The sequence below is a fragment of the Mirounga angustirostris genome, unplaced genomic scaffold (genome assembly GCF_029215605.1).
Source record: "Mirounga angustirostris isolate CCGP_5_RB_7025 unplaced genomic scaffold, mMirAng1.0.hap1 SCAF_1, whole genome shotgun sequence".
Classification (NCBI taxonomy): domain Eukaryota; kingdom Metazoa; phylum Chordata; class Mammalia; order Carnivora; family Phocidae; genus Mirounga; species Mirounga angustirostris.
Window position 1 is genome coordinate 181526953 of NW_026991709.1, and position 26879 is coordinate 181553831.

At 39.3% G+C, this 26879-nt stretch overlaps 1 protein-coding gene across 3 annotated transcripts in view; it reads left to right on the forward strand.

Annotated features, from left to right (window-relative positions):
* SUCLG2 (succinate-CoA ligase GDP-forming subunit beta) overlaps positions 1–26879 on the forward strand; it is a 378288-nt gene that overhangs the window by 156045 nt on the left and 195364 nt on the right. For 2 of the 3 annotated variants that reach the window (XM_054504644.2, XM_045861999.3), the window contains exon 9: positions 1753–1895. In XM_054504644.2, coding sequence (XP_054360619.1) covers positions 1753–1895 — 143 coding nt within the window. Of the gene's footprint in view, positions 1–1752; positions 1896–2521; positions 3678–26879 lie in introns of those variants that run through there. The other variant, XM_064593921.1, reaches the window with a different exon arrangement.

A 26879-nucleotide genomic window follows, 5' to 3' on the forward strand; every position in this document is an offset into this window, starting at 1 on the left:
TTTGCTACTCCAGTCTGTGTTAATATGCTAGGAACTATTCTGAAATTTGGTTTTAAGATAAAATTTCTCAGAGGAAGTAGAAGAGAACATACACTTGAATCATTATCCTCCAGTTTCAGCTTTTATGATAACCAAATGATAAAATGTTTCATCCATTATCCAGTTTATTAATAAAACAATTGATTTTATCATACTCATCTAAATTTGTGAAAATGGCTTATTGAGCTGAGATAAGAATGGGTCTATAGAGGTAATACAATTTCTGTTATTGTCCGCAGCTTATAGAGCTGAGATTTATACGCATCTGTGTTTCTGGTGGAGCCAATTCATTGCACTAGAAACTGAGGTCTTAATCTTAATGGAATTAAAATAAAAAAGATTTGTAGCTCATTAAACCAACAGGATTATTATATTCAGAACTGAACAGACCTCATCCAGTAGTCTGCTGAGCCATACAATAGAAAATGACATCTAATTACAAGGGATACCAAAAGCTCTTGCTTTGTATCAGAGTAATAACTGTAATGTACCAGACCACTCACATTGTTCTGATCTTGATAAGCTAATGCGCTCTCAATATTTGTAGGCATTTAGAAAGGAGAATGATATAATGGTGTGTTTAGAACAAATTAAATACAGATTCTTTGTAGCCTCTATGGGAGTATGCATGATTTGACCAAGTTAGCAGCCTCAAAAGCAACAATTAACACATTTCAAATTATTTTAAGATTGTATATAAACCATTTTTATTGTAGTTGCCCCAGACTTAATTAAATTAGTCACAGTTCATAGGCTTGTCTGGGGAATTCAAGGGTCAGAAAAAGTGAAGTATATTTTACCTTGAGAGTTTCTGCTGTGTTTAGGAAGTCTGCTTTTTTTTTTTCTTTCTTCCTATCTAACCTGAGGAAAGTAATTTCATATTAATTAAGTATAAGAAGCCAAAAAAGTACAATTGGTCAATAAAACTCAGCTCTGGAAAATAAGAATTGCAGTGCTAAAACTCTTTATTTATTTTCTTCAAAACAAAACAAAACAAACGCCCTAAGATGTTAGCACATTTTGGTTCCAGTTTTAATGATCAGGTTGCTAGTGAACATTTCTTATAATAATTTGAAGAAGGAACAGAGGGATAAGAATATTATTTGGATGCTGTCATTTATTTATTTGTTTTTCTGAGTTTATCCACATAACCTATAAACATGCATGGTTACACTGAGTGTAAAAAAGTATGGAGCCCTACTGAAGTTGGGACCCTTGTGGCTCAACCCCAGAGGGATGCTACATTCAAAGGAGCATATTCTCAGCAAGCAAAAAATTAAATTCCATTTTTTACTCAGATCTTTTAAAGGATATTAAAAAGAATGTAATTCATAGACCCAAGTAACTTCTTGTAGCCTTCTCTCTTTCCCGGTTCTCTTGAGTTCTGTATTTTTCCAGAACCCAAAACTCCATCTTCTGCTACTAGCCCAAATTAATTAATTATGGAAACCTTTCCCTTTTATCTGTTTCCCAGATTGACGTAACTTCTCAACAGACCTGTCTTCCTATTCCCAGGTCTTTTTGTTTATTCTTTTGCACATTTCCTGATTTATCCTAAAGTCTGTGAATTTACCTGGTGGAACACAGTTCCAGGCAGGACATTGACCTGGTAGTGACAGGGTTCTCTTTGGCATTATGGGGGAGGGAAATGGTTCGTTCACCCTTTCGTGTTGCTAAATTTATCCTGTCTTGTGTGCCACTTACATTTCCCAGTGAATGGTGCTGGACTTGCCATGGCTACCTGTGACATCATCTTCCTGAATGGTGGGAAGCCAGCCAACTTTTTGGATCTTGGTGGTGGTGTAAAGGAAGCTCAAGTGTATCAGGCTTTCAAACTGCTCACAGCCGATCCTAAGGTAACCTCTGTCTTTGTAGGGAGATTGCATAATGTTCTGACTTTTCACCCTCAAGAGCTGCCTTTTCCCTGCTGCTAAGGGGGTAACAAGCCAGCACCTTTACTTTGCAGGCGCAGATGCAAATCCTGCTTTTCTATCTGCTCAGAGCACACAGTGAGTTATTCCTTTCAGATGAAAGGCTGACAAGTGCCTCCAGGATCTTATTACAGATGCTGTGCTTCTGAAGTTCTGAGAGCTAGGAGGAAATAAAGGGGGGGAGGGCACCAGCCGGTGCAACATTGGTTGGCATGAAACATTATTTGAGTAATGTACTCCAAAGCTCTTATGTGACTTAGAGGACTCAATCTCTGATTCCTTCCATGCTGCAAGTATTGTCATACAATTGGAGACAGGAAAAAATTAGAGGATTATAAAACTGTGTATCACTAGAAAGTAATGACCCACATTCTTTTGTAGGCTTTTTAACTGTCACAGTTTATAACGTGAGCTAGCTAGCATAGCATGTTGCTTTATGAACCTCTTTTCTCCTTGCCTACCGCACAGCTGTCACCCCCTTGCTAGTGCATAGTAGGGATCCAGTAAACACCTTTCAAGTTCAATACCCCTGTGCTCTGTTTCGACCGCAGGTACTCACTTGTTTATGACAACATGGTTTAGGTGGACGCTTATGACATGGAGAAGACTCACATGTTTTGAACGTCTGATATATATCATTTATTCTCTCTACAATTCTGTGAGGTAGTGTGTGCACCACCACCGTTGGACTTTAAACTTTGAGAATCATTATCTTGATACTGTTAGAGCATCTGAGACATGCTCTCGGTTCTTAATGTATCTGAAGACAGGGGAAATATGAACCATCACTAGGAAAATCATAAAACGATATCAGATTTTTTTTTAAAGAAATGTGGTCTGAACTTAATATGGAAGCTTCTCATTAATAAGTGTACCAACAATAGTCTTTTGGTTCGCACATATAAAATTTTGTTTTATATTAGTAGTATGCTTGTCTGTTTTCATTATGACTCAGATGGTTGCTCACCTTACATTTTTGCTAACTCTTGTCCTTCTGATTCACAAAATAAATGGTAGGGTGTAATCAGCTGCTAATCTTTAGTTCTCCAGTGCTATCCAGGAAGAGCACAGTCACCAAAATCCAGTCACCCAGCCATGAAGAAAGTGTTTGCAGTTGGTTTTTCTGTTTGTATAAGTACCTTGTTTTCATTGGTTAAGTAGGAATATTATCAGTGTCTTCCTAGTTATTAATTTATTTATCCCTTCTTACTATTACTTTCTTTTTTTAAGATTTTATTTATTTTTTTGATATAGATATAGAGAGAGAACAGGAGCTGGGGGAGAGGGGCAGAGGCAGAGGCAGAGGCTCCCACTGAGCAGGGAGCCTGATGTGGGCTCAATCCCAGGACCCTGGGGCCATGACCTGGTCCGAAGGCAGATGCTTAACTGACTGAGCCACCTAGGTGCCCCTTCTTATTTACTAAGGGAAGGATCATTTTCCTCCCAGAGAGTTTCCTATCAATTGAAATCTCTAAATACCATGAATATAACTAACACACAGCTCTTTAAATTCTTGAACCACAAAGTATTCAGAGAACAGGGCAACTGTGATAAAATACTGAACTTTTAGTGTCTACTGAAATGCAGTGCTAAGAATAATAGAGAGCTATCGAGGGAGTAAGTCTACCAGGACAATCATTGCATTTTCTTTGGAATATCTTTTCTTAGCGGCTGATCTGGAATTTTAATTTTGTAAAAATACAGGAAGGGAAGGAAAAATCACTTGCAGAGCCATTTTTTTAAAAAGAGTCTCTTAAAAAATTTTGACTTTACCCTATGGAATATTTTCAAATGCTTAGAGTATTTAAACTTTTTTGAGATTGCCTGTCATCTTGGGTAGAGAAAGATATGTGGGAGTTATTTTATTTTTCTCATGCTATATCAGGAAAATGAATGCATAGCTCATCTCACTGTAAATTTTCCAAATCTTGAAATTTCAAAGACAGATAAAAAGCATAGAAATGTAATGGGTATTTTCAATCCTGGCATTGTTTAACAGATTTCAGAGAACAGAGGCTTAAAAATAGTATAGATGAATTGATTTGATTTTGCAAGAAAACCGGTTGTAGTTCTAGCAGTAATTATTTCAAGTAGCACCCCATTCAGCTGCCCAGAAGTAGAGAATCCCCAAAACCCAAAGCTAATTATTACAAAGGTATTTTCTTGTTAGATATAAGGATTAGTCAGTTGAAAACACTGAAACTCAAAATTGCAAAAGGCCTCTTGTTAAACTTGAATCAACTGATAGTAACAACTACTTGTTCATCATGTGTGTGAGCTAATTCTATTGATCAAGTAATAAATGTTATAAATGTCATCATTCAAGAACAATATTATGGGTTAAGCTATATTTCTACCATTTCAGCCATAGAGCTGAAACTTAAATTTTTTGCTTGACTGTTAGCCCAAATGCTGATACTTACTGGGACCTAACGCAAATGCCTTTATCACTAATAGGTTCCTTATTTGTTTGTAATATATATGAAACAGAGCTCCTCTGCCAAACTGTCTAAAACAAGAATCTTTTCAAGATAGCTCACTTACAAAACTGAATTCACATTAAATGTTTTATAATTCTCTTATTTTCAAGTTGGGCTGGAGATGAGAGAAAGACAGTAGAGTTTGTTCTGCTGGTGGTATGATAGATCTGATCTTCATCGTTTTTAACATACAGAATTCAAGCACTAGTGTTATTTTAAATCAAAAGGAGTAAAAATCACATAAAATAGGAAGTAGAAGTAGGGTTTTTGTGGTAATCTGTAAAGAATTTGAACACACTTAAAGGAAAAGCCCTCCAAAGAGTGTTATCCTTAAGTTTTTGTTTTCCTGAATCATGCTTTGGCTTTTATTTCTAATTCTAAACTTAGAATTCCAAAGGTGTAGAAAATGAGTACAAATGACATCTGGAGTGTGTAAAACATCTTACACAAATGAAGAAAAGGAAAAGATAGTTGACAGGAATCTCAATATATTGTCACCCCCACCCTGTTGGCCAAAGTTAAGCACATCTGTTGCCCTCTGAAGGCCTGATTTCAAAAACTGGTAGTGTGTAATTGACATTCGTGAAATCACCGCACCTGATCTGTTTGTGCTTCCTGGTTTAGATCTAATTTACAGTCATGTTTCAAAACTCTTTATTTTTAAATTTTTGTTTCTTTAAATATTATTATTTTTTGCTGCAAGTATAATTAATGTAAAGTGTTTTTCAAAGCTCTTTAAATATCCAGAAACAAATGTGCTGCATAAGCACCAAGTACTAGTTCAAAAAAGAAGGGGTTCTTCGTGGGGCTCGGGCACCAGACTGCCCAGGTTCCAGTCATATTTTTACCACTTATTGGTTGTGGGAGCTTGAGCACGTAATTTTACTTCTATATATCTCAGTTTCTTCTTTTATAAAATGAAATAATAACATTACTTATTACCTCGGAGGGTTGCTTCATTTATTTTTTTTAGTATTTGGAGGTTAGCTTTATTAAAATTTTTTAATTGAGATGTAATTGACATACAACATCATATAAGTTTGAGGTATATAATGTGTTTATTTGATACATCTGTATGTTGCGGTATAATCACCAGTATAGCATTAGCTTCCATCCTGTTCTGTAATTATAATTTCTTTTTTGTGGTAAGAACATTTAATCAGAGACTTGTTCATTCCATTAATTGAGATACACATATACATTTCCCATTTAAAGGAGGAATAATTTTATATGACAGTATCATTTAAAATTCTTTATAAATTTTTATTGAAGTATGACCTACATACAGAACAGTATGCAAATCAAAAGTATATAGCTTGATGAGTTATCACAAAGTGAACATAGCCATGTAACTGGCAGCCAGGTCACAAAATAGAACATGACCAGTGTTATGGACTAAGTGTTTACATCCCCTGCAAAATTCATATGTTGAAATCCTAACCCCCAATGTAATGGTATTAGGAAGTAGGGTCTTTGAAAGGCAATTATGTCATGAAAGTGGAGCCTCATGAGTGGGATTAGTACCCTGATAAAGGAGACCCCAGAGAACTCCTTCACCCCTTCCTCCATGTGAGGATGTATCTAGACGATGGCCATTTCTGTACCAGGAAATGGGCTCTCATGAGACACTGAATCTGTCAGTGCCTTCATCTTGGACTTCCGACCTCTAAAATTGTGAAAAATAAATGTTTGCTGTCTCACCACTCAGTCTATGGTAGTTTGTTACAGCAGCCTGAACAGACTTAGACAACCAGCATCTCAGAAGCCAGTAATGAGCTCCTGCCCCATGCTTCTCCTTCCCTGCTCTCTCCCCAAAGGTAACACAGCTATCCCAACTTCTACTGTCATCCATTTATTTTGCCTTAATATAAATGTCAGCTTAATATAAATAGGATCATACAGTGTACACTCTTTTGTGTTTGCCATCTTCCGTTTAACTTTCATTGGTAATATTCATCCACATTTTATGTAGCAGTGGTTCACTCATTCTTACTGCTGTATGGTATTCTATTGTGTGACTCTGCCAGAACCCTTTATCCTTTTCTGTTGATGGACATTTGTGTTACTCAGTTTTGACTATTACGTTGCTATGAACATGTTCTCATACAAGTCTTTTGGACCACATTTCCATGGGATATATTCTTGGAACTAGGATTTTTGGGTCATAACTTACACTCATATTCAGCTTGAATGGATACTGCCAAGCAGGTCTCCAGGTGTGCCCATTTACACTCTGGTGACCGTGTATGGGAGTTCCAGTTTCTCCACATCCTTACCAACACTCGGTACAGTCAAGCCTTCCCAGTTGCAGTCATTCTGATCAATGTGTGGTGGTTTCCAATGAGACTGAGTGCTTTTTCTCATGACCAATGAGGTTGAACACCTTTTCATGTATTTATTAGCTATTAGGGTATACTCTTTAAACTTCTGTTACCTTGTCTGTAGAGTGGACATGAAAATAATCCCTGGAAGCATTGCTTTGAATATCAACAGAGATCCTATATGTACAAGTGGTTGGCAGACATTTCTAAAGCACAGTGAAAACTTTAATGTGTGCTGTTGTTGTTTTTTTGAATGTTCAATTTCATTATAATTTCTAAGGCTTAGATTTATAATTATTGAAAGGGGAGGGACTAAGCGGTCATGGACAGGATGGAAGGTGTCTGAAACAGGTTTATTGACATCAGTGTTATTGCATGTATTGTTTTGAAGTTGATGAAATGTGTAAGCAGTTCAGTAGCTTGCAGTGATTCTCTGTTCAGACAACCCAGAAAACACAACTTAATCAAGGGAGGATTAAATTCATGTCTGCAAGAACCACAGAATATCATTTGGTACAAATCTGAGAGGAGTCTAGCTATTTTGGCTCTGTGGTGTGTGCTTCAGAAGTCTTTAGAATTTGAGGCTGGAGAAGGAAAACTGCATGCCCTATTTTCAGCATGCAAATGCCTTCAGTTTTTTTTTAATTTTATTTTATTATGTTAATCACCATACATCATTAGTTTTTGATGTAGTGTTCCATGATTCATTGTTTGTGCATAACACCCAGTGCTCCATGCAGAGCGTGCCCTCTTTAATACCCATCACCAGGCTAACCCATCCTCCCACCCCCCTCCCCTCTAGAACCCTCAGTTTGTTTTTTAGAGTCCATCGTCTCTCATGGTACATCTCCCCCTCCGATTTCCCCCCCTTCATTCTTCCCCTCCCGCTACCTTCTTCTTCTTCTTTTTTTTTTTCTTAACATATATTGCATTATTTGTTTCAGAGGTACAGGTCTGTGATTCAACAGTCTTACACAATTCACAACGCTTACCAAGCACATACCCTCCCCAGTGTCTATCACCCAGTCACCCCATCCCTCCCACCCCACCCCCCACTCCAGCAACACTCAGTTTGTTTCCTGCAATTAAGAATTCCTCATATCAGTGAGATCATATGATACATGTCTTTCTCTGATTGACTTATTTCACTTAGCATAATACCCTCTAGTTCCATCCACATCGTTGCAAATGGCAAGATTTCATTTTTTTGATGGCTGCATAATATTCCATTATATATATATATATATATATATATATATATATATATCACATCTTCTTTATCCATTCATCTGTTGATGGACATCTTGGCTCTTTCCATAGTTTGGCTTTTGTGGACATTGCTGCTATAAACATTGGGGTGTATATACCCCTTCGGATCACTACATTTGTATCTTTGGGGTAAATACCCAGTAGTGCAATTGCTGGGTCATAGGGTAGCTCCATTTTCAACTTTTTGAGGAACCTCCATAAATATGTTTTGGGATTAATATGTGCTAAATGCCTCACACACATATTGTTGATTATCATACATTTAGAATATATTTAAGTATAAGACACAGGAACCTCTTTTTCACTTATTTACATGTTTATGTCAGAGGCTCGCAGCAAGACTCATTTTATTACAAGACCATGTGTATTTGCTGAAATACCACATCTGCAAGGGAACATTTATTTCGAGGGGGGGCAGCAATAGAACTTTTGTAGGGATTGATTTTTGAATATAATGCCCAATCCTTTAAATATCATGAGCATTATTTTTGAAATAACTCTCCCATCCCTGTTCTTACAGGCCTCTTTGAAAATAAATTTTACTTTCATATGAGTTGGAAGGAGTAAAAGTCCAGGCAGCCGTTCTGTGTGTTGATAGGCTACCTGATAGTCTAGTCTGAGAAGAATACAAATGACTCTGTACTTATGAACTGGTAACCTGTCCTCTGGTTTCATCCATATGTAGGGTAACACTGTGCGTGAGCTAGCGAATGGAAAGCCAGTTGCCCCACACTCATTGCTCTTCCTTTCCTCAAAGTACTTTTCCTCTTGTCTTGCATTTTTTTCTCTGATGTCCAGTTGATCCAAATTTCCAACTATGTCTGGCTGTCCTTGCCCAGCATATGCTCATTCCATGTTACCTAACAGTAAGAGCTGGGTCCTGGGAAGGCGGGTGGTTCTGTATCTTACACAAGATCCGTGTGTCTGATAGTGACCGCATTTTTCATGCATCCCTAATGGAACACTCTACAACTATTTTCATGCTTCTTGCTGACATAGTTTCAGAAATAAATCAAAAATAAGATTTTTACTCTTTGCTCTGCTTCTCAGAATTCAAATTTGAATGCGCTTTGTTTATTTCATGGTAAGTAATTTGAAGAATTTTAACAGACTTGGGGATATTTCAGTAAATTTCATCATTTGTCCCAACATGCGGAGTAATTGATTATGAATCCTGTATGGAGAAGCCTTTGTAGACTGTTAAAGAGAAATGAACCACTGATAAAAGTATAGTGTCATATATATTGGAAATAATATATAATGATTAGAAGAGTTAGTTTTTTTTTTTTCTCTCTCTCTCTTAATGTTATTGCACAGAGAAAAGACGTGGTTAAATTCAACAATGAAAAAATAGTGCGTTTTCTAACAAGGTAACCAAATAATAGCCAGGATTAATGTCAGGTATCTCTAAGTCTTAAGAATTATCTTATAATGGTAGAGTGATCAGGCATCTGAAAGTTTTGCTATTATTATTTTTGAGGTATTGTTTTTGAATCCAAATAATGTCTGGTAGGGGAATCATTAGATGTGTAGAGTAAACTTTGGAAAACAATGCAGGAGAACAAGGTGAAGTGCCTTTGAGATGAGAGGGGTTCTGGTTCCTCTGCCTCTACAGGGGTGAGCTGTAGTCTGGTGGGACGAGCCCCACTGCATTCCGGAGACGGAAGACACTGTGAATTCTCTTTCTTCCTCCCTCTACACTGCCCTCCACCCACTGCCAGAGAATTAGGAACTAGGGATGATTATGTTGTTCCTAAATGAACAACATGTCCATGTGGGCTTGCTGAAGAAATCGGCTTGACTCATCGTGGCTTGCAAAATATATAGCATTTTGTCTTTTTTTAGGGTGTTTTGTTAAACAGCATCCCCTTTTTTCCTAATTATTAAATTAGGGAAACATAAAATATAGGAAAGTACCAAAATAAGTCAAGTTACATTTACATATACTATATTACATGACTATGTAGTGTAGTATTTTTGACAAAACTAGTGTCAATATGATTGACACTATTATTTAGTCTAATTTTTCCCACTTTTTACATACCTTTTCCCTGTCCTTGTACACTCCTCTCCAACATCTTCAGGAGCCGAATAGTATTCAGTTGTATGAATATATAAATTTACTTAAGCAGTCCTCTATTATTTGGTATTGAGGGTGTTTCTAGCTTAAAATAATGCTGCCGTGAACCTCTTTGTACTCTTAACTTTACATACAGTTCAGGTTATTCATATAAGATGAATTCCTAGAAGTATGAGGGTGAATATGTATGCAGATTTTAAGGTTTTCACACTTCCTGCCAACTTATCACCACACTAGGTAGAGGTGGAAGGAATGTAGAAGGCTGTCATCAATGAGAAGAGTGCCTATTTTGCTACTTAAAATGTGCCACAGTGCTGTATGGTTTTCCTAAGTCATGTCTCATGTGATGCACCTCACAGAGAAAATATATATGAGATAAGCTTTGTTCAGGTGTGAGTTAGAGTGCTATTGGCCTTAAATTCAAGAGCAATGAATTAACAATATATATTAAATAAGGTGTCCTTAAGCCGAAACACACAGAAAACAAGGTTATGTATTGCTCTTTTGAGGAAAATGTTGTGACCAGAGGCTTGCAGGAACCTAACCCTGCATTTCCTTGGGAGCATTGGTTCGGTATTTGCTGACTCAGTGTTCACTGTAAGGTTATGGAGCATGACTACTGTGGATGAGGAGAATTGCCTGATTAACGTTTTGGATAATTATGGATAGCTCTTCAGAGATTATATGAAAGAGCTAGTCCATTTTATCTTTCTAAGAAAAGACACTCAGGAACCCCTAGCCTGAATATAAAGTAAAAAAATCTTTCTTTTCATAATTTCCTTTTACATGCTTCCTAAAGGGAAGGATTTTGATTCTTGAGAACCTTCAAAATGTGTTAGTAATGGCTTTTTAGACATATTGCCTTTAAGGATTAGATGAATAAATCTTGAGAAAATTTTAACTTAATTTTTCCACTTCTCAGGTAAGAATGATTTCCTTACACCTTTAGGTCCCTTCACTTTGTACTTTTTGAAAGTTTTCTTTATTTTTAAAAAATTGATTGTTTTTTCCACTTTTAGAAATTCGCATTTCCTACTAAAAGTATGAGATTAAAAAAAATCGTCCCTAACTTTATTACTGTAACACAACCACTATTACAATTTTGTTTAATTTCCTTCTAAAAATTATCTATACTTATCTTCTTTATAAGGTTATTATTAGAATGCCCTTCCTTTTGATGGCCTTTTTTAAAAAATCCGGTGTTACATGATACACATCTTCCAGTGTTGTTAGCTGATCTCCCTGAGAGAGACCATCAGTTTTACTAGCGTGTTAGTAATGGGCAGTGTTTTAAAGGTATCTTGTTATTTAGAAAGTTATTTAAAGAAACTCAGCATTTGAAATCTCTTTCAGAAAATGTGTGAACTTTGTAAGTCTGGTTTGCTGAAGCAGAGTACAGTATAGTTAACAAATAAATGTAATAGTAACAAGTATGAAAAACTTTGTGGTACAGAACAGATTTTTATAACAATGAAAAAAAGAAAATCACCATACTCCAGGGCCAACCTAGACCCCCCTTTAGTGACTTATGCATTTACTACCTCAATGGGTTGCTGATATGACTTTGTTTTAATTATCTCAGGATTAATGAGTCATTCTTTAATATCTGATACAGTCATTCTGAATTGCCCAGATTCTGAAATACCTAACAATTCCAAATGTGGCCTGATGTCCCTTCCTGACAGCTCAGTTCAAGGTCTCCCTGCTATCCTCCTGATATTTGCGGTTCAATGAGGTGACACTGAGTCCAGAACAAGACTTGCCAGAAGTACAAGAAAAAACTTAGCTTTATTTTTCCTTGTTCTTTCTTGCCAACATTCTTCCTAAGAATCCATTGATTTCTCTATGCATCTTCTGTCTTTGTAAAGAGCAAGATGCTCCAGGTAAACTTGTAAAGTAGGTGTCTTGTTAACCTCTAGCCCCGCATCAGATGCCACCTTGGTGATAATTTGTCCCCATCTCCATCTTCTTTACTATGGGATATTTGCAATTTATAGTCCTCACCACTTAATCATCTCTTTTGTTCATACATTTCTCTTTTTAAATCCTGTAAAATTGCCTAGAGATATTATTTCTTCTTTCCCCTCCCACTTCTTGCTGCTTTTTCATTAAACTTTCCATTTACTCCATATTCTTTAAAAATAGCCTACAGTTTTTCCTTGAGTTTTTTTTTTTTTCCAGCCCCTGGTTTTTTTTGTTCAACTATTATTATATAGTTCATTTTTTCTAGCCACTCTAATGGTTCAAGGAACATAGTGGGTTCTCCAGAAATGTCTTTTTTTTAATTTTATTTTATTTATTTATTTGACAGAGAGAGACACAGTGAGAGAGGGAACACAAGCAGGGGGAGTGGGAGAGGGAGAAGCAGGCTTCCCACAGAGCAGGGAGCCCGATGCGGGGCTCGATCCCAGGACCCTGGGATCATGACCTGAGCCGAAGGCAGACACCCAACGACTGAGCCACCCAGGCACCCCCAGAAATGTCTTTTCAGAGCAAATTCATATGGACAGTCTCTTTATTTCCATGTAAATCATATAGCTGAATGTTCTCAGCCAGGAAGGAATGCATAATAAGTTAATGAGTTGTCCTTGCGAAACAATTTCCCGAGCTAGATGCCGGCACCGTGTGGCATGGGGCAGCCGGGGAGGGACCCTTGTCCCCCAGGGTTAGGGAAGCAGTGGAGGGAAGGTCCTCTCTGCAGATGCTGGGGGGAGGTCCTGTCCAGCAGCCAGACACAGCAGCTGTAGGTAATAGCTCTCCAGGAAGAATTGTGAGTGGGCAGGGGTCTTACCTGAAAGCAGCATGTGAGTAGAAGATAACGAGAGTACAGACACAGGGAGGCAATTCTTAAGTAGTATTTAGGGAATTCTATTAACAGGTAGCCAGTACCACAGTCTCTAGGCTGTAGTGCAGAGGCCACGCTGCACTCACATAAAGCATCCCATGAGCAGAAGCTTGGTTCTGGGGAGACTGGAGTACCAGGCAGGAAACTAAGGCAGGAACTCAGCCATAGGTACATGTCAGCGTGTCAGCCAGGAGGTTGACAAGGCTCATCCCACAGCAAGAATTGACTTTATGGAGGAGGTGGTTCCCTTCAGCTTATTGGGGTCAACTCCTCAAAGACCCCTTCATGAGGTCAGGACTAGTTCTCCAGATCACAGAATCACGAAGCTGGCCAGAAACCCATTCAATAACATCAGCCAGATGATAATCTATTGTTTTATATATGCCAGGCATTCTTCTAGACACTGAGTTGTAGAGCAGTGAGCGAAACAGAGTCTTGTTCTCTTGGAGCTGCTCTTTCAGAGGAAGAAAACAGACAATTAAATCAATGAGTAAATAAATCAAAGAAATACCAAAGAAATATCAAAGAAATAACTAATATACTGGGTGGTGATACTTATGAGGTTAAAAAATAAAATCGAAAGGGGGACCTCAGAATGCCAGAAATTTGTTATTTTGGATAGGTTTGTCCAAGAAGACCTCTCAGAAGTGTTTGCCTTCGAGAAAGATGCATCATGACTGTTATATGTGGAGTTTGGGTTTGTAGGTGATGACGTGAATCCTCCCAGGGAGGGGAATCTGTCTAACATCTGCACCCACTGGACCTGCCCTTCTTTCCTTTGTGTTTACTCACTACTTCTTTACCAAAGTGTTCTAAGCCATGTCATTTGTTTTCTTATAGACTTAAAAAAAAAGAGGTTTTGTCCACTTGAATAGTTTATGCTGCAACTTTACTCTAATTTGGGTGGTACCTGTCTTGCAGTTAGAGGTCTTTTGTGAGTATCAATGGATATTTTATCTCCATCTCCAGGACCCTCTCCTGGGGATGCTCTGTTTCCACCTTGAGGTCTTATGAAATGGAGCACTCTGAACACACATATTAGTTAGCATTCCCAAGGGGCAGCTGCACAAATCCAAGTTAATTATTTTTCTTCCAGCTTATCTGTGAGTTCTTTCATTAATCGTTATCTGTAAGCATTCTGGACACATCCCTTTTTTTCAATTAGAACTCCAGTAGAATATTTTTGAGGAAACATTTAAGTGTCTGCTCTAATACTCAGAGGCCTTAGGATCATAAATAGTGAACAGAAAATCCTTTTGGAGCTTTAACCCTTGACCTTCTAGATTTCACTTGCTTGTTAATCCCAAGTAATACATTTCTCTGAGTTAGAGATATAAATGATGTAGAATCTTCATTCAGTGTGTCATTTTAATCCAAGAATGTGGTCATTTGGGTAGCAGGTATGAGGGGAAATGCCTAAATTTAGATATTTTCTGATATTTTTCCGTGTGTTAATGACCTCTGATTAGTGATTACATTTTATGAGTGGATCTCCCTGTCCATTAAACTGAACTACCAAATAGTTAATCCAGATATGGACTCTGCTGACCAAATTCCCAAACAGGAGTTTGATAATCAAATGAGAAGAGTGAAAGCAGCAAAAGTAAAAAATACAAAAGAAATGTGTAAAGAGAACCTTTCCTGAAAGAATAAATTCTGTGATTCTGTTTTTCTATACAAATATACCCTTAAAAGCACTACCTATTGTAAGTTGCGCCAATGTATTGAGCAATGCAGAATGTCTTAGGTAAGACAACTGGACCACAATTAGAGCCTCACCATCATCTTAGCTTCCTCCCCCTAGTGGACACAGCTTGGTATTCCGCAGTCAGTAAGCAAGCAGTCATTTGACTGTTCCTTGATCACCTACTACGCGTCAGGTCGTGAGCTGATTGGGAGAATGGAAAACCATCCAACATTTGATGTCATTGGTTCCAGCAAGGCTGTCCTTATCAAGTCCTCCTGATTGTCATCATCCCTTCAAAGCAGAGGAAGACTTGTGCCTGACTGACACACACAGTCCTTTCTAAGCTCAAAGAAGACCCTCTGTAAAGCACCTATTAATATATTTTTTTTTTTAAGATTTTATTTATTTATTTGAGAGAGAGAATGAGACAGAGAGAGAGAGAGCATGAGAGCGGGGAGGATCAGAGGGAGAAGCAGACTCCCCGCTGAGCAGGGAGCCCGATGCGGGACTCGATCCTGGGACTCCAGGATCACGACCTGAGCCGAAGGCAGTCGCTTAACCAACTGAGCCACCCAGGCGCCCAAGCACCTATTAATATTGACGTCACATCCTAGTCTGAGGGTTCACAGAGAAGAGTCTGTGGAGCCTTTCTCCTCAAAATGTGGGCCATGGACTATCAATGCTGACATCAACTTGAAGGCTGTTAGAAATGCAGGATTTCAGCCCTACCTCAGATCCAAAGGGTCAGAATTTGTATTTTCACAGGACCCCCAGATAATTCTATGTGCATTAGAGTTTGAGAAGCACTGGTCCGTAGCAGGGGTAGGCATACTGGATTTTACAGCCAAATTCTGCCTCATACCTGTTTTTATAAATAAAGTTTTATAGGAACACAGTTCTGCTCATTCATGTCTAATTAGCTGAGTAGTTGTGACAGAGACCTGGTCTGCTGTGGTCTACAGTAGGAATGCTCGGAGTGCAGTATTGGTCCAGTGCCAGTTTATGTAGAAACACCAGCCTGTGGGCTGTTTTAGGTCTGTAGTAAGTACAGAAACAGAATCATCATCTAGAAACTTGTATTGCAAGTTGCCATTGCCATGACATAAATGGAAGATCAATTTTCTAGCAATTCAGATGATTGTATTTTACAAAAACATCAGTCAGTGACTGTCAGGGCATTTAAGAAAAAATTGTCCTTCACCACAGATTATGTGAGAAGCACTGCCCTGTGACTTTAGATGGGTGATATGTGTGTAACAGTGTCATGAGGGAGTTTGATCGTACATGGTACATCTGATGCTAAAGTGGACTTTATTATGGGCTGTGATAACCACATTGTCATACTGTTCTTTGCTCACCATGCTTTCCCATGACTCTCTTATTTCTTTGGTGATACTTCTTGTGATCCCCTGTGATCCTGGTGATGCCTTCTTTTGCTCTCTGTATCCCCACTTGGATTCTCTCTTCCCCGCTCCTGCCCACAGAGAACTGTTATACCTGGCCCAGGTGTTTTACCAGCAACCCAGGTGTTGCTCTGCTACATCCCTAGCATAAAGGTTGCTTTTGGGGTGGTGTCCTGACAGAGCCCCTCAATCCAGTCAGAGGCCTCCCTGCTGTTCTCCTCCTGACACTCATGACAAAGATCACCTGCCTATGAGATCGTGAACTAAAACCAGGTGGCCCAAGAGGCTATAAGTATTCCTTCCCACCTGGTGACAGCCGGAGTAAGATCCCTGAGCAAAGCTGCATGAGAGAGACTCCCCAGGTCATAGGGCCTCTTTCCTAGAGTCCAGCTGTTTAACTCAGAGCTCCTCAAAGTGCTTGGACCAGTACAAATGGCATCACCTGGAACCTTTTTAGAAATGCAAATTCTTGGGGCACCTGGGTGGCTCAGTCGTTAGGCGTCTGCCTTCGGCTCAGGTCATGATCCCAGGGTCCTGGGATCGAGTCCCACATCGGGCTCCCTCCTCGGGGGGAAGCCTGCTTCTCCCTCTCCCACCACTCCCGCTGCTTGTGTTCCTGCTCTCGCTATCTCTGTCTCTGTCAAATAAATAAATAAAATCTTAAAAAAAAAAAAGAAATGCAAATTCTTCATCTGCCTGAAACTACTGAATCAAAAACTCTGGGGTGGGGCCCAGCAAGCCCTTGGGGTGATTCTCATGTTTGAGAATGTCTGCTAGAGCCTTGGCGCGTCTTCAGCTTCCATCCCAGCGATGAGAGATTTCAGTTTGTGTTACCCCAACTTAGAATTTATTTTCTGTCACTGACAACCCAGCAAGTCCTGTGTTATATGCCATGTGTGTTATTTTCACAGAACTGAGAATTTGCCCCAGCTTACCTTTGTTGTGCCATATAGTCACCTGGGGCTCAACTCTTTTAACTCTGATTTTAATTTCTTTCTTCATACACTTGCCATCCCTGTTTTAAGATTTTTCCCCCCTTATTTCTGTGTCAGAATCTTTCCCTGAAACTCAGAGGGACTTTCTCAGTTCTAAAGTGATTTTTCTACCCAAATGAGAATTAAGGAGAATCTTCTAGTTAATAGGTAACATTCATCAACTGGGTTTGTAAATGCTTTTTTCTGAAGATCAGTTCCCTCATGGAGAACTTTTATTTCCCTTCCCTCTAAAAGTAGAGAAGAAAAACAAGTTGTATAATTTTCAAGTGACTTTCTATAAACTTTATGAAATTACCTCATCTTGAGCTCAGGCACTGAAGTAGATCTAATTCATTTTTGTCCCGATTAAGTTACCATCAGCTGCTTCTTTTCACAAGAGATTTCCTTCCTATTATTGTTCTTTGTGCATTTAATCTCTCTTGGTACTTTTCTTCCCCTCTCTTGATTTGTAAATGTTTTGCTGTGATTCAATCTCTGGTCTATTCTTGTTACAAAGTACAACCTTCATTTATTATCTGGGTTCCTTGTGCTATTTGGGGAAAAGGGAAGTGGTCAGATGTTTCAGTATTTGACAAATGTCATGATAATAGTGTTTCAAGGTGGAGATGTTGAATCAACTTTTCTGTTTGGTCAAGAAAATTGATTCATAATGATATGTGACATAAGGTCTTCACTGAATTTCTCTTCAGTATACATGAGGAATGAAAAATCACTTCTTTTAAAAAATAAAATTTAATGTTTATCTTGATAGCTCTTTGTACAAGCTCTCTTAACAGATTACTCTGTGGTCAGAGAATCAGCATATATCTTTCTCCAACTATTAGATCATCTTTATGTCAACCACCACTGAAAACTTGAGATTTGCATGCTTTTCTTTCATATTTTCAGTATCAAACAGAGACCTCATTGCTGTCTCTTCCACTGTGGGGGTCGTATCATGTTCTTGAGTGTTCATGGTTTCCTTGGCGGGTGGACCAGACAAGACCCAGGATGCGAGCTCATTTTCACCCCTACTTGTAGGTCTTGAATGTCTCTCGCTTGCTGCAGCTGCTGCCTAGTGGTAGCACGTCCATATATGGGCGAGCCTCTAAAAAGATAATTCAGAAGGCAAAAAGGATTTATAATCAAAATTAACTTTGGCAGTCCTTTTAAGTCACCCATCCATTTTAGTATCTTTAAGCACCAAAGTCCCAGGAGTGTGGTGAGATGCCCATCCTTCTCCATGGCATTCCTTACCACCGTGGTCCATAATTAGAAAATTGGTGGAACATTTTATTGAATCTGTCTGGCCCATGACACTGTAAGCTCCTATAAGGAGGATGGTCTCTGTTGTGTTCACTATATCCCCACTCCTCACAGAGTGGCAGATACACGGTGCACAGTGAATCATTTTGTTGAATTAAAAAAAAAATGAGCTGTACCACAGTTAAAGAATAAAATAAATATTAATAACAGCAGCTAACACTTATATAGGCATAAAGTATATTCCAGGAGCTGGTTTAAGGGCTTTACAAATGTGAACTCTTTTATCCCTCAGCACAAACCTAAGATAGGTACTAACTCATGTCCATTTTACAGATGAGGAAACTGAGGCACAAACAGATTAAGTTGCCACAGGCCACACTTGAGTGGTAGAGCGAGGATTCATACCCAGGCAGTCTGGCTCTCATCCCTCTTAGCAACTAAATTATCCAGTGCCCTCTGCACAGAAGGAGCTCATTCCCTCTCATCTCCCCCAGGAACTCTTGTTCTTTGAATGGACCAGCACTGGGGTCACCCACTAGATTTTACTCATTAATTTTGGCTCTTTCTTCCTCATTTGCTTGTTTTGTCCGTGTGCCCTTATAGCTGGATTTATATAAATTAAATGTGTGTATGATGTGACTTCGGTGTGTAAGATGAGACTAAATAAAACTCTAGTGAAGGTATAAAGAAGGCAGTGAAAACCAGGGGCTTAGAAATTGTTGTGGAATATTTTTGTCGCACGTGTTGGATTTTTTTTAATTTAAATATTTAAATATGCAACTTTCCAACCAAAATGGTCATTATACGGTGGTTGAGAGAGGAAGAGACACAAAGAATGCCTGTTCAAATTCTGTGATTCTAAGAGATTTTTCTGTATCATGCCCCAGGAAGTTATCCTTCCAGACTGCATTTCTAGGTTTATGATTGTATGGACCTTCAAAAGAAAGACAAAGTTATCAGAGGACACATGGAGGAAATGCATGTGCAAAGTATGTCCTGGGTGGTGGGAGAACTTGAATGCTTCATGCTCAGCAAATCACTTAATGGAAAGGGACTACAAGGCCTGTCCTTTCATTGAGGACACATCATAGGACAGAATGCAGAGATTGCAGGTTCCAAGACCGCCTCCAAATGGTTTAGTTCCTGCCGCTCCCTGGAGGCCTTCCTCTTGGACTGCTCTTTGGGGCTGTACTTTCTGAATTATGTATCCACCTCTAATCAGTTTCCGAACTACACAGCTTTTGTTAAATGGAGGGGAAACTGGAAATTTCTCTTGCGATTGTTACCATGATGAGAAAGAAGTCAGTTTTTTTACAAGTGAAAGAAAATGTTCATTGTGGAGGTCTTCATGTCTTGATGAAGTCAGCTAGGGTGTATATCATGTTTCTTTCTATTTTGCTAATATGAAGTAGTCTTAACTAAATGCCCATGCCATGTCAGGGGTTGCCAGGCGTGACTTGGGAGCTCTGAGTAATGTGCTCAGTGACATTTTGTCAATTACATTTGCTTATTTAGCACTAATGCAAGAGGAATGACTATTAAGTCTTCAATACTTGTTTTTTGTTGTTGTTATTATTCATTCTTTGGTAGCATACTTGCTCACTTTCCTTCTCTTCATCTTTTCAGACTAGGAAAGGAAGTTGGCCCTTGCAGCTAGGTGTCATGAGTGAGCAGGTCTGAGGATGGGGAAGGTGGAGACTGGTTATGTGTGGGTTGTGGGGACCACACCATCAGTAGCTAGAAAGAGATGAAGTCCCAATCCACACCCTTGCATCTCTTCCCCTTCCTAAGCCCCGAGTGGGGCTTTCCTGAGGGAGAGATGTCTGTGGTGGAGAAGGACCCAATATAAGCCTGTAAGAATTGTCAGTGACCTGGATGCTTATATAGGGCATTAACAACAACAACAACAACAAAAACAGTAAAAATAAATTAAAGAAGGCCTATATCAAGCCAGTGAACTATGTGTTTAAATCTGATTTTAAGTGAAGCTTCTTTAAAAAACAGTTTTAAAACTTCATATGCAACAGTTTCTTAGAATTGGGTGAGACCTTCTAAATATGAAAGAAAGCTATATCATAAGACGAGTTAAGTCTGAGCAAATGTAGCAAGATTTGGCATGTTCTTTTGAAAGGGGGCCAAACCTTTTATAGTCACCAAGTAGATCAAGTCTTGTCTCCTCTCTGTCAGCTACTTGATATATCCATGGAAATCCATAGAGTGAGACCAGCAAGAACACAGCAAATGAGCTTCTTTCACAGGTGTTATTTTGAGGCATTTGAACATAGCAGTATTCCTCTCTTCAATGTGCACAACATATAAATTTTAGAAAATTTGAGTATATTAGTACTTTCCCTGAGTTTGTTATCATTTCTGCTGGGCTCACTGTATTCTTAAAACATAATGGACACAGAAAGAGGACACTGACTTTCCACCTTTTCCCATCACTAAGGACATGACCAGTACCTCACCTTAGAGAAGAGCAGAGTAGGCTTCATAAGTCTGGAGGTGCTTGTCAATATGAACTCTTAATTCTGTTTACTTTAAGGAAATGATTTAAATTAAACAACATTCACAGCTTTATTGCTGTGCTTGGCGAGCCTTAAGGAGTTCAGGGCTGGTAGTGCTGATACTCAGAATATCTCAAGAAAACAGCCTTATGTCCTTCCCAAAGTCCTTTTATTATTTTCTTTCTTTCTTTCTTTTCTTTCTTTCTTTCCTTCTTCCTTTCTTTCTTTCTCCCTTTCCTTTCCTTTCCTTTCCTTTCCTTTCCTTTCCTTTCCTTTCCTTTCCTTTCCTTTCCTTTCCTCTCCTCTCCTCTCCTCTCCTCTCCTCTCCTCTCCTCTCCTCTCCTCTCCTCTCCTCTCCTCTCCTCTCCTCTCCTCTCCTCTCCTCTCCTCTTAAAGGCTCTTAAAGGCCCTCTTTAAGGGCTTTACAAATGTGTCCTCTCCTCCCCTCCCCTCCCCTCCCCTCCTCTCCTCTCCTCTCTGGGCCAATGCAGGGCTCGAACTCATGACCCTGAGGTCAAGACCTGAGCTGAGATCAAGAGTCAGACACTTAACTGACTGAGCCACCCAGGGCCCCCCCCCCAAACAAAATGTCTTTTTTTTTTTTTTTTAAGATTTTATTTATTTATTCATGAGAGACAGAGAGAGAGAAAGAGAGAGAGGCAGAGGGAGAAGCAGGCTCCCAAGGAGCAGGGAGCCCGTTGTGGGACTCGATCCCAGGACCCTGGGATCATGACCTGAGCCGAAGGCAGACGCTTAACCATCTGAGCCACCCAGGCGCCCCAGAATGTCTTTTTAAAATGAAGTTGGGTCAAAACAAAACTCACCCCAAAATGAAGTGTGCAGTGTCTCTTCTTATATGCTTTGCACTTTGTAGTCAAGGGTCTTAATGATTACCTGGGAACTTGGTACAGAAAGCTTTTTTTTTTTTTTTTTTTTTTTTTTTTACAGTGTCTAAAACATATTCTTTTTTTTTTTCATTTTTTTATTATGTTCAGTTAACCACTGTATAGTACATCATTAGTTTTTGATATAGTGTCCAATGATTCATTAGTTACATATAACACCCATTGCTCATCACAACACATGCCCTCCTTAATACCCATCACCCTGTTGCCCCCTTCCCCTGAAACTCTCAGTTTGTTTCCCCGGGGTCCATAGTCTTTCATGGTTCATCTCCCTCTCTGATTTCTCCCCCTTCAGATTTCCCTCCCTTCCCCTATGGTCCTCCGTGCTATTGTTTATGTTCTACATATGAGTGAAACCATATGATAATTGTCTTTCTCTGCTTGACTTACTTCACTTAACATAATCCCCTCCAGTTCCATCCATGTCGATGCAAATGTTGGATATTCATCCTTTCTGATGGCTGAGTAATATTCCATTGTATATATGTACCACATCTTTATCCATTCATCTGTTGAAGGGCATATTGGCTCCTTCCACAGTTTGGCTATTGCGGACATTGCTGCTATGAACACTGGGGTGCATATGGCCCTTCTTTTCATTACATCTGTGTCTGTGGGGTAAATACCCAGTAGTGCAATTGCTGGGTCTTAGGGTAGCTCTATTTTTAACTTTCTGAGGAACCTCCATACTGTTTTCCAGAGTGGCTGCACCAGCTAGCATTCCCACCAACAGTGTAAGAGGGTTCCCCTTTCTCCACATCCTCGCCAACATTTGTTGTTTCCTGCAAAACATATTCTTTAATGCTCATTCTTTTTGGAATTATAAATTAACTTCTATATTACTGATTTTTTAAATTTTAGATTTAAGTGTCTATGGGATTTATTTTGTTTCCTAAATAATTCAGTTCCATAATTTAATACATGGTTGTTACAGAGGATTTGGAATATAGAAAAAAAACCACACAGAATAAAGTGAAGTCACCTATAATTTTTTAGCTCAGAGATAACTATTATTAAAATTCGGACCGTGTGCTTTCACTTTTTTTTTCTCTATAAATATACCTGTGTTTTAAATTGAAATTGGGATTTTACTATTTTTTTCCACTTAGCAATATCCTGAAATCATTTTACCACATCACTAAATATTTTTCTGCAACAAGATTTTTAGTGGCCATGTTTGTGTTCCATTCTGTGAATGAATACACCCTTTTATTTTGAGATATTTTCTTATTGTTAAGACATTTAGTTGGCTTCCTTTTGTTATTGTTGCCACCATAATGTAATCATTTTTTATACTTTTGTGATATACATTTTTAAGTGGAATTGGAACTTGGGTGGCTTTTTCCCCCTTGGAGACATGGGACTATATTAATTTTTTTAACTGTATACCTATGCATGGAAGCATTTTATTTTTTGCTGTCCTTCCCTAAAATGGTCTCTGGTGACCATTTAGTTAATTGAGCTTGGTTGGCTTCCATCATTCCCTGATCAAAGCATTTTGCTAAATGATCCCAAATGTTAAATAAAACCAGTTAACAAATAGATGCTCAAACATTAACAGATGTCTTCAGAGGGTCTGTATATAATTAAACTAAATAAATCTTACTGTAATAATGACAGTTGGGTAAAAACAAATTATTATCATCAAGGATGTTTCATTATAAGACAACCCAGTAAACAGAGTCTGTGATAAAGTATAAAAGTCATATAACAATCTAGTATATTTTGTAATAAATGTGTGGTTATTAGATTTTGGATCTGGTACTAAGTACATGACATTTTGTGGTTGCTATAAACTTTGCATGCAGCAATGAAGGAAAATTCTTTTTTTAATATATGTCAAAAGTAAAGTATGAATATGTGATTTTTCTAGACTTTGCTTTTTCCATATATTGAAGAGATAAATATTACTGTGTTAAAATTGCCTCAAGAGGCCAAGAAAGAACTTACTTGCTATGTTCTTGTTGGGGTCACTTTATGGATTTTCATGGATAAAGGTGGTTGAGATAAAACTAGATGAGTTTTTCAGTGATAGTATAAGTCTATAATATGACATTAAGTTATTTTCACTCATTTTATATGTCTTAAACCATGACCTTCAGGCATTCCAAACACATAGAAGGTTTTTTAAATACTTTCTTGGTAGTAATTCGTACCATTGTGTGTGTGTGCGTGTATGTGATATGTTTTCTAAATCACATTATAGACTCTGGGGGAACAAGGTCTGTGCATCTTTTTCCTCACAATTGCTATCAGGAGGAAGAAGTCCATGGATCTGATTTGTTTCATTAAAATATATTTTGTTGGCCAGTGTCCTGGTGGGTAGAGTCCATTTAAAAGATCTGGAAGCCAGATGTGTTATAGTCCCTTTCAGAGGTCCTTCCCTGAGGGTGACACAGACCAAAGCTCTCCCCTAAAGCTGGCCACATCGGTTTCCTTCTCCTCTATCTCCTCCTCCTCATTTCTCCTCCACTCTGCCTTTTGTATCTATTCCGGAGAAGGGAGGACCAATATATTCCAGACCAGTCAGAGCCGTTTATGGAGTAAATACTGTATGTTCTCTGTCTTTCGGTCTGGCTACTTTTCCTGTAACTCCAGAAGACTGAGGTTTTCTGGTTTCCCTAGAGTGGTACCTTAAGGAACTTGGATTGAGAGGAGGCAGAGTTGAAGCCTGGGAGAAGGAGGAGCAATTATGATGTTCCAATGTCTTGAATTTAACGTGGCTAAAGAAGCCCTCAACCTGGGACGCCTGGGTGGCTCAGTCGGTTAAGCGTCTGCCTTCAGCTCAGGTCATGATCCCAGGGTCCTGGGATCGAGTCCCGCATCGGGCTCCCTGCTCCGCGGGGAGCCTGCTTCTCCCTCTGCCTCTGCCTCTCTCTCTCTCATGAATAAATAAATAAAATCTTTAAAAAAAAAAAAAAGCCCTCAACCTGTCATTCAGCCTGAATAAGACCTCATGATAGAGGTCACACTGGCTTGCCTTGCTTTGATGGCACATCATTTCTCTCACTGGCCTTGTGTGACCACCTCAGCATCTAAGGTGAGGAACTTCAGACTTTCCTGGGTGCTCTGGCCTAGTGTCATTTTAATATCATTATAATAGCACACTGGTACTATGATTTTTTAATTAGATTTTATTTTATTTATTTGAGAGAGAGTGAGACAGAGAGAGAGAGAGAGCATGGGGGAAGGGGCAGAGGGAGAGGGAGAAGCAGGCCCCCCACTGAACAGGCAGCCCGACGCAGGGCTCGATCCCAGGACCCTGAGATCATGACCTGAGCCAAAGGCAGACACTTAACCGACTGAGCCACCCAGGCACCACTGGTGGTATGATTCTTAATCATTACTTCTTGAACAATTCTTGTCTTAGGAAATAACACAACAGCAAGCAAGCAAAGCAGGTGAAGACCAGTCACGTCCCAACACTGTAAGCAACATTCCGTTCTCCCAGTTTTTCTTGTTACGGTATTTTAAGTTCCTGTAGTTCCTGGCCTCAGGTAGCGAAGTGCTGGTCTCCCTTTGAGCGCAGCCTGTCACCTGTCAGGAGGCCTCCTCCAGATGGAGTCTTCCAGATGTGCAGCAGCTGTGCTTGGAGAGCAGCTCTCCCGCCTTATGTGTTTGGTGTGTAGGGCGAGGATGGTGCGTAGGGCAGTGATGGCAGTGTCTATCTGTCCACCTAAAGGGTGGTCATTGAAAACATGGGCATTTTCAAGAAAAGCATATAAATGAAATAAGAAAATACAATTATAGACTGGGCAGAAGCAGAAAGCTGGAGCAGAAGCTGAAGTATAAGAAGCTCATTATGTGCTCATTTTTGGCTAACTTGGACCTGAAGAAACCACATGAAATGTGAAAAATTCATTTAAGTTTCTTATTCAAACCATGCCATTCCTTCTCTTTTATTTTCTTTAGTTTATTAAATTTAGCCACATTTCGCTCCCTGAATTAGGTCAGATTTATGTGTGGACTATACACTTAAACTCATTTTGTGAATTGCAGAGTTTGAATTGAGAAAGCAAATTCCCTAAATTTCCTGGACACTGTACTCATTTTTAAAAATTTATCATTTTATTTTATTTTATTTTATTTTATTTAGCTAAAAACCTTACAGCAACATGACACCTAAGGTAAAGGCTGAGTTTCCCTTTAGGACATCCTCCTCTTGAATGTTGAAGACCTCATGTCCAGTCATTCTCCCTCTTGACTTCCCCTGAGACCCTGCAATGCCAACCACAGTGACCACAAACCTTCGTCATTCCTCTTCCTTGGCTCCCACTGCTCCCAGGACACAGTGGCCACCAGCCACCATGGCTTGCAAGGCTCCACATGAGCCAGTACCTGCCAGCTCTCCAGCCTACCTTGTGTGCCTTTTTTTATCCATTTGGCTCAGTTGGTTACTGATATTCTCTCCCTTCCTGGATTGTATGAGCATATCCCCATCCTCTTCTTTCTGCCCAAATTCTTTCTCTTTCATGTTTTTCTTCCATGTCCTCATTCTGCAGGACTCACCCTGACTGTAGTTATGCAGAGAGCTTTCCACAAACCCCTCAGAAGGTGAGGGTATGTTCATTGTTAGGACTTCTCAAATTGTACTCTTCTTCTAGTTTAATTATGCAGTCATATGGATAATTTTGTATTCAGTTCTGTTCCTGTTATCCATTGCTTCCCAACAAACCACCCTCGAGCCTACATAGTGGGTTAAAATAGCAGTTCCTTCTTCCCTGTTGTGGTTCTTTGGGTTCCCTGGATTCTGCTTCATGGTTCTTGCATGGAGTCTGCCATGTGGCTGCAACCCTTGGTTGCTGGACATCCAAGTAGCTTCCTTCCATGTCTGGCACTTTATTCCTCCTGAGCCTGTCTCTGTCTCTTTCTCCCAGTTTCTCTTCTCATCTCTCCACACAGCTTGGTCTTTCCACAATATGGTGGTCTCAGAATGATCCTGTATAGTGACTGGCTTCCAGAAGTCTGGGAATGGAAGCTGCTAGGTCAGGACCAGCACTGTGTCACTTCTCCCCTAGTCAGTTAGAGCTATCAGAGGCCCTACCCAGATTCCGGGGGCGAGAGGGGTGGGTGGAGAAACAGACCCCATCTCTTAACATGGGAGTGGCAGAATCACAGTGCAGAAGAGTATGTGTGGTGGGAGACACTGTGTGACCGTCTTTGAAAACTGCC